General features: G+C 37.9%; 1 protein-coding gene across 1 annotated transcript; it reads left to right on the plus strand.

The window, feature by feature from the left end:
- Window positions 1–5,220: 5,220 nt before the first annotated feature.
- LOC141495882 (transcription initiation factor TFIID subunit 7-like) lies at window positions 5,221–8,528 on the plus strand. Its single transcript, XM_074197731.1, has one exon. The coding sequence runs from the start codon at window positions 7,552–7,554 to the stop codon at window positions 8,437–8,439; it is 888 nt and encodes a 295-aa protein (XP_074053832.1). The 5' UTR covers window positions 5,221–7,551; the 3' UTR covers window positions 8,440–8,528.
- Window positions 8,529–8,575: the final 47 nt, after the last annotated feature.

The raw sequence follows: 8,575 nt of genomic DNA on the forward strand, positions 1-8,575 counted from the left end.
AGGAGGTGGAGTATTCAAAAGAAAAATGGAAAATTAGCAATGAGAAAGAATTTTGTAAATGACTAATAAGAAAAATATAGTTTTGCTTCAACTCCATTCAACATGCCAAAGTAATAAAAGAAGTAGTTCATGTTGGAAGTGCTTTGGGAAAATAGGCACACTGATATGTTTGTTGGAGCTATTGATCAATACTTTTTTTCTGCAATTATTTAAGAAAAGTGGCTCAATGAGCCCACTACTGGGCATATTGGGCACATTGACCAAGAAGATCAAATGCAGAAAGAATAACCCAACATATATCAAAAGACTCAATATACTTTTTTCCTCTTTGCAAGAAGTAGAAATAGATGGGGGATGGAGGTGAGAGAAGTTCATTTAACCAGTTTTGTCAAGTGATATAAAAATGTAACGAACCTATTTATCATTCTTTAGTGACAAATAATTAGAACTTCATAGAAATAAAAAAAAGATTTGTGTAAAGTAAAAAAAACAACCAGGAAAACAGTTTATTCATAATCACCATAATTTAGATAAAAAGAACACAAAAAGCAAGCTTAAAATCTTGAGTAAACATGAGTAATCCTGGCCCCTGACTAATTCACATCCAGTAAATAAAGGACACGTTCACTGCTTAACTGTTTGTCTTAGTTACAAGGAAGAACTCATGTTTGGGGGTGGACGGAGTAGTGTGTATATATAAAAATGACTGTTCATTAAACAGAAAGACATTAATGAAACCTTTATTTTATTTTATTATTGACATATAAAGCAACTTGTCTCTAAACACAGGAATGCAAAGAAAAAATATTTAGTGGGAACTACTGTGGAAACTGGGTAGAAGTAATGGAAAAGTTCTAAAAAGCATAAAGTCAGTATTAATAAATGCGGATGAATTTATAACCATATGGAATATAGAAAATATATTTTATTAAAAGATTATTTTCTTCCATGCTTACATAAGGCTACTACTGAAGAGATGAAGGAGTTTGAGCTATAGTGCACTAAGCCAGCTGAGTTGTCTCCATTATTTGATCATCAATATGATGAGCCCCATAATCAGTGAGCCACCTCCATGTAGAAATAGAGGTGCATCAGCCCAAATCAAAAATATAACAGGTCAAAACTACTATGCCAGTCAGTAGTGACAATCCTGCCCATGAATAGCGACCATACTTTGAGCATAAGTGAGATACAGAAATAGTCTAAAAAAAAAAAAGATTATCTCTTCTTCTAATACCCCTTATTTGATTCTTGTTGTCCCATAAGTTAGCCACATGGATATCAAAGTATGCCAGTGGATCAAGCATGCTGTCCTTTTGTTATCCTTTGTCCTAACTATATGACCAGTCCATTATCTAAATTTTATTTGTTCAGAATTCTTCACTTTTATAAAATAAAAAAGGTTTATCTATAACCAGTGAGTTATTATGTAAAGATAAACATTTTTGCTTAAATAGAAGAATAAAAGATGAACTAGGGAAATGTTAGCAAAAAATACCTCTAATAAAAAAATCTAACATCTATAATCCATGAAGAATTAAAGAAAATTTATAAGATTTAAGAGTCATTGACCATTAGCAAAATGGCAAAAGAATATTAATAAAACTTAAGGAGCCTAGATGGCAGAATAAGGAGAGGAAATCTGGCATCTCTCCCCCAGATCACTCCAAATACCTTTAAAGAATGATTCAAATCAAATTCTAGAGTGGCAGAACCCCAAAAAAGATTGAGTGAAACAATTTTCTAGCTCAAGACAACTTGGAAGATCCAAAGAAAGGATCTGTTACAAAGGGGTTAGAAAGGGCCTGCAGTGTACCCCAGGAGCTGGAGGAAACCAGCTCCTGCCATCCAGGAACAGACCATGGGGTGCCTGGGTGCTGGGGGGGTGGGCAACTTGGGTCCATGGCAGCTTCCAAACTTCTCAGCCCAGGGATTGCCAAGGACAACTTTAAAGTTCAGCAGGAAAACCCTGCCATACCAGAGTGAGAGTGGAACCCAGTCCAGTGCAAGCATCAGCACAGATATGGACCCAGGGGACCAGGAGCAGACCTGGGGAAGCACACTCAGCCCACTGACAGTAAGGGGGTCTTTATGCTATCCCTGAGGCAGGACTCTGTTGCTTCCCCCTATTCATATCTAAGTTGCAGTCTAGGCCCCCAGTCCCAACTAGAGGAGCAGAAGCACAACAAGGCTCACTGCTTGCAGGAGTGCAGGGATCCTCCTCATGGTTCCAAGGCAGAGGGGAGTGCTTGTACTCATCCATAGACCAGGAGAACAGTCAGAGCCTCTCATAAGACCTTGGAGGAATTGACAACCCAGGGCTGTTTCTGAAAACAGCTACAAAAACCTTCAAAAAGTATGTTCTCCACCTGAAAGAGAGCCCCACCTTAGCAAAGAGTTAAAATGAAGTCTTAGGCTGTGGAAATAAGCAAAAACAGAAGGGAAAAAAATCTGACCATAGACAGTTACTTAGGTACTATGGAGGATCAATACACTGTCAGATAGAAAAAATCAAAGTTTCTGATTCCAAAGCCTCTAAGAAAATATGAATTGGTTTAATGCTATGGAAGAACTCAAAAAAGATTTTGAAAATTAATTAAGGGAGGTAGAGGATAAATTGGGACGAGAAATGAGAGCAATGCGGGAAAATTATGAAAACCAAGTCAGCAGCTTAGTAAAGAAAACATCAACAAATACCAAAGAAAATAACATCTTAGGGTCGGCTAGGTGGCGAAGTGGATTAAACACCAGCCTTGGAGTCAGGAGTACCTGGGTTCAAATCTGGTCTCAGACACTTAACAATTACCTAGCTGTGTGGCCTTGGGCAAGCCACTTAACCCCATTTGCCTTGCAAAAAACTAAAAAAATAAAATAACATCTTAAAAATCAGTTTGAGTCAAATGGAATAGGCAGTCCCAAAGGCTAACAAAGAGAAAAATGACTTAAAAAGCAGAATCTCTCAGAAGAAAGTTAACTCATTAAAATGTAGAATTGAACTAAGAGAAGCTGATGACTTTGTGAGAAATCAAGAAACAATAAAACAAAACCAAAAGAATGAAAAACTGGAAGAAACTGTAATAGCTCATTGGAAAACAACTGATCTGGAAAATAGATCCAGAAGAAATAATTTTAAAATTACTGGACTATATGAAAGATATGACCAAAAGAAGAACCTAGACTTAATTTTTCAAGTAAAATTGCCCTGATATCCTAGAAGCAGAGAGTAAAATAGAAATTGAGGGAATTCACCAATCACCTGAAAGAGATCCCAAAATAAAAATGCCAGGAATATTATAGTCATATTTCAGAGCTACGTTAAGGGCTTATAGGACTTGGAACATGATATACCAGAAGGCAAAAGAGCTTGGATTACAACTGAGAATCAGCAAATTCGGCAAAACTGAACATCCTCTTTTGGGGGGGAATGGACATTTGATGAAACAGGAAACTTCCAAGCTTTCCTGATGAAATGATCATAACTGACCAGAAAGTTTGATCTCAAGTGAAGCATAGATGAGGAGGACTAATTATGAGGGATTTAATAATGGTGAAATATGTGTATTCCTGCATGGGAAGATAATACTGATAACTCATGTAAATTCATGTAAATCTCCTTTATTGGATAGTTAGAAGGAGCGTACATAGACAAGGCTCAAGAGAGAGTAGTATATTAAAATAATGGAGTTAATGGTCATGAAAGGAATATACTGGGAGAAAGGGAAAGGAGAGGTAAAATGGAATGTTATTTCACATTAAAGAGGCAAGGAAAAAGCTCTTGCAATTTTGAGAAAGGACAGGGCAAAAGGAGAGAGAGAATAGAATTAAATGGGGGTAGGGGAATAGGATGGAGGGAAATATTGCTAGCAGTAGCAACTGGTGGGGGGTGATTGACACAATTTCTCTGATGGATTTATGATAAAGAATGCTGTCATCCCAAAGAGAGCTGATGGGATTCTGAATAGAGACTGAAGCACCCTTTTTTTTCTTGCTTTATTTTTCCTGAGGTTTCTCTTAACTTTGTATGGGTGTGAGTGGTTTATTTTTTTTTTTAGGTTTTTGCAAAGCAAATGGGGTTAAGTGGCTTGCCCAAGGCCATTGGCTAGTTAATTAATAAGCTTCTGAGGCCAAATTTGAACTCCGGTACTCCTGACTCCAGGCCTGGTGCTCTATCCAGTGCACCACCTAGCCCTGTGTGAATGGGTTATGTTTACTGTCATATACATTTTTAACCTACATCAAGTAGCTTGCCTTCCTCAGTGAGGAGGGAGGAGGGTAGGAGGAAAGGAGAGAGGGGGGAATGGGGAGGAATTTTCAAATAAAATTTAAAAGAAAAAATTAAAAATAGTATTCAAATTGAGAAATTTAAATTGCAGCCATCTTTAAAATTTCTCACAATATATTAATAATTAAGGAAGCAAATTAAAACAACTTGTTACTTTACATTGAGTAAAATGGTACCCAAAAAAACTTTAAATGTGATATTGGCTGGTCTTTAGGGAAATGGATATGATAATTAGCTTCTATTAAAAACATGAAATTGGGGCAGCTAGGTGACATAGTGGATAAAGCGCCGGCCCGGGAGTCAGGAGTACCTGGGTTCAAATCCAGTCTCAGACACTTAATAATTGCCTAGCTGTGTGGCCTTGGGCAAGCCACTTAACCCCATTTGCCTTGCAAAAACCTTAAAAAGTAAAAATAAAAAAAACATGAAATTGTGCAAGCATTTTGGAAAGTAGTTTGGAATTAGTCTCTCTAGACAAGACTTGTAGAAGAAAAATTTCTTCTCTCTGGCTATTTGAATTCTAGGTATCTGTTCACCCATAAAGAAATTCATTATAGTAATTTTGCTTTCAGAAAAGAACTAGATAGAAGAGAGCTTTAATTTGGCCTTTTTTCTAGTTGCTAATGAATTTTAAAAATTTGATCTTAAATATTTATTGCAAAAAATAATCCTGCAGACTGATTAATTCCAACATATGCTAATTCTATTACTGAGTATTATCCTTAATTTGTGTGAAAGGCCTCTTTTAATGTACATAAAAATTACCTAATCTTTTCTCTTATATCTAGGTAGCCCTCTTCACTTGCACTTTGAAGCCCTTCTGAAAGAAGACCGACTAACCTATGAGGCTCTGAAAATGTCTCCTCTTATAAAAGGCTCACGACTTCTCTCCACTGCATACCCAGGGCTAACACCATCTCTCAGTCCAGCTAGTAAGTTCTACCTTCAGACTGATGGGACCAAAAGAGGAAATTAATCCTCATCTTTTTTCCTCCAAGCAAAACTACTTGACACTAATGGTAACTTTTCAGTATTTACTCCAGGAGCAAACTTCTCTAAATGTCATGACAATATTTCAAGCAAGAATAATTGACCCTCACCCTTAAAAAAATGTATCTTTGGTTATCACAACTTTCTTCTCTCCTTGTGTCTCCTGCTTCACTTCACTTTATCCACAGACCCTAAAAATAACTTGAAAATCATCCTTCATCTTTCTATTATTGGAAAAGTAGTGTTTATTAAAGTAATAGTGACTCCTACTCCTTCACCTTAACCTACAGTTTGTTTCTTCCTATTTACTAATTCTTTTCTCTACTGGGTTCAAACATCCGTAGCTCTTCTATGCTCTTGAAAAGCCTCATTTTAAATTGACATGCCTTCTAGCTGTCCTCCAATTCCCTTCTTCCTGTTACTGCCAGACTTTTACCCAAAAGCATCCAATCTTGTTCTCCTTTTATACTTCCCCCTCAGTTTTCAGTCCTTTCTACTGTTACCTCAAAAGTTATAAACTATCAGGGCGGCTAGGTGGTCCGAAGACCAGGTTTCTGATCTGCACTGTGGCTAAGGGCCTCCCTCGAGCTTCCCTGATCCAGACCTTTCCTGAAGTTCCTTCAAGAAAACTTGAGCTTGGGGCGGCTAGGTGGCGTAGTGGATAAAGCACCGGCCTTGGAGTCAGGAGTACCTGGGTTCAAATCCGGTCTCAGACACTTAATAATTACCTAGCTGTGGCCTTGGGCAAGCCACTTAACCCCATTTGCCTTGCAAAAACCAAAAAAAAAGAAAAAAGTTATAAGCTATCTCTGTTTAAAAATGTGATGGCTTTTTCTCAATCTTCATTCTACTTCCAGGGCAGCTGGGTTGCACAGTGGATAGAGCATCAGCCTTGGAGTTAGGAAAACCTGAGTTCAAATGCAGCCTCTAATACTTAATAATTGCCTGTGTGATAATGGTCAAGTCACTTAACCCCATTGCCTCAATTAAATTTTTAAAAAAATTAAAAATAATCTTCATTCTACTTCCTCTCCCCTTACAACTTTTTACCATTACCTCCTGGGTACTTGTTTCCTAGCTTCTATAACATTTCCATATCCTGTTTTTTTTTTCCTGACCACTCAATTTAGGTGTCCCCTAAGGTTCTATCCTTGGCCTTCCTTTTCTTTCCCTACTCTCTTTCTTTTGTATATCTTATTTATCATGCATTCAGTTATTTCCACAAAGATAACTGCAAATTTTTTAAGTCTCAATTTGAACACCAAGGGGAAGAAATTGAAATATGTCCAAATTGAAGTAGTATGATTGTGATATAGTTCCAAAATGGCTTCAAAGCTCTTTCCTTCTTTTTTTTAGGTGTTTTTTTTTTTGCGCAAGGCAATGGGGTTAAGTGGCTTGCCCAAGGCCTCACAGCTAGGTAATTATTAAGTGTCTGAGACTGGATTTGAACCCAGGTACTCCTGACTCCAAGGCCGGTGCTTTATCCACTATACCACCTAGCCGCCGCCCCCCTTCTTTTTTTATGTAGGGAAACCACGATCTCTGCTGTGTGTAGAAATGGGGGAATATGGGAAAACAGTTACACTGATGTACTGTTGTTAGAGCTACTCCAACAATTCTGGAAAGTAATTTGGAACTGTGCCCAAAATACTGTTAAATTTAGTCCACCCTTTGACTCACCTCTACAAAGTCTATATCCAAAAGAATTCAAAGAAAGAAGAAAAGCACCTCTATAATCAAAAATATTTATAACAACTTTTTGGGTGGCAAAGAATTGGAAACTACATGGATGTCTATCATTGATTGGCAGGAGGGGGTTCATGTTGTAGTTGAACAAGTAATGACATATGAATGTGATGGAATACTATTGTGCTGAGGAAATTTTGAAGGGAGTGGCTTTAGAAAAAAAATTATACTAGGTAAATAAACTGATATGAGCAGAACCAGGAAAAACAATTTACATGTAACAGTTATAGTATAAAGATAATCACCTTTGAAAGACTTCATAAATTTGATCAAAACAATGACCAAGACTCTGCCCTCAGATGCAGGGCTGAGGAGCCACGCTCCGGTTGTTCTCTCAGGCTTGTGTAAGATCATTTGACCTCCAAGATCCAGAACTCAAGATTTTTAAGATAAGAACTTCAACAGGTCTGTGATCTACTTTGTGAGTTCACAATTTACCCCATTCTGTGCAAGACCATATCTTCCCATAAATTATGGGCTATCAGAAAGGTTTTGAATGCTACAAGCATTTATTGTGAAGCAAGGTGAAAGGAATGACTGTTTCGAAACAAAAGATGAGCAAGAACAAAGAAGATGCTCCCCATGAGTTGGAAAGTCAGTTTATATTACATCTACCTCCAGAATATGTTTCCACTGTGAGAAGGGCAATACAGTCTGGAAATGTGAACTTGAAAGATAAATTGACCATTGAATTACATGCAGATGAACGTCATGGAATTGTCCGAGTGGATCATGCCCCGTTAGCTGCGAAGGTGGTTGACCTGCCCTGCGTTACTGAATCCATGAAAACCATAGATAAAAAAACCTTTTACAAGACAGCGGATATCTGCCAGATGCTTGTGTGCAGTGTAGATGGGGATCTTTACCCACTTCCAGAAGAACCAGCTGCTGCTGCTACTACTACTGATCCAAAAATGAGTAAGAAAAAAGATAAGGATAGGGAGAGGAAATTCATCTGGAACCATGGTATCACTCTACCACTCAAGAATGTCCAAAAGAGAAGATTTCGCAAGACAGCCAAGAAGAAGTATATTGAATCACCTGAGGTTGAAAAAGAAGTAAAAAGACTTCTCAGTACAGATGCAGAAGCTGTCAGTGCCAGATGGGAGGTAATTGTAGAAGATGAAACAAAAGAAGCAGACAACCAGGTTTCCCTAGCAGGCTTAGATATTGCTTCTCCAGGAATGAGTGGCCATAAGCAGGGCCATGGCTCCTCAGAACATGATGAGCTTTGGGAGATATTTAATGATATTAGCAGCAGTAGTGAAGAGGAAGATGAGAGAGATCCTCATGATGATGAAGATATAAACATCATTGACACTGAAGAAGACCTAGAGAGGCAATTACAAGACAAGCTTGATGAATCTGATGAACAGCGCCAAGAAAACGAGGGAAACAAATCAGATAGTTATGAGAATTAAGAAGCAAGTTGATATTATGATGAAAAGTAAACTACAAGAGACCCAAGGGAGAGCAAAACGACAGGAAGATCTCATCATCAAAGTAGAAAACCTGGCACTCAAGACTCGTCTTCAGGCTGTGCTGGTTGAGCTCAAA

Source organism: Macrotis lagotis, chromosome 8 (assembly GCF_037893015.1).
Source record: "Macrotis lagotis isolate mMagLag1 chromosome 8, bilby.v1.9.chrom.fasta, whole genome shotgun sequence".
Classification (NCBI taxonomy): domain Eukaryota; kingdom Metazoa; phylum Chordata; class Mammalia; order Peramelemorphia; family Peramelidae; genus Macrotis; species Macrotis lagotis.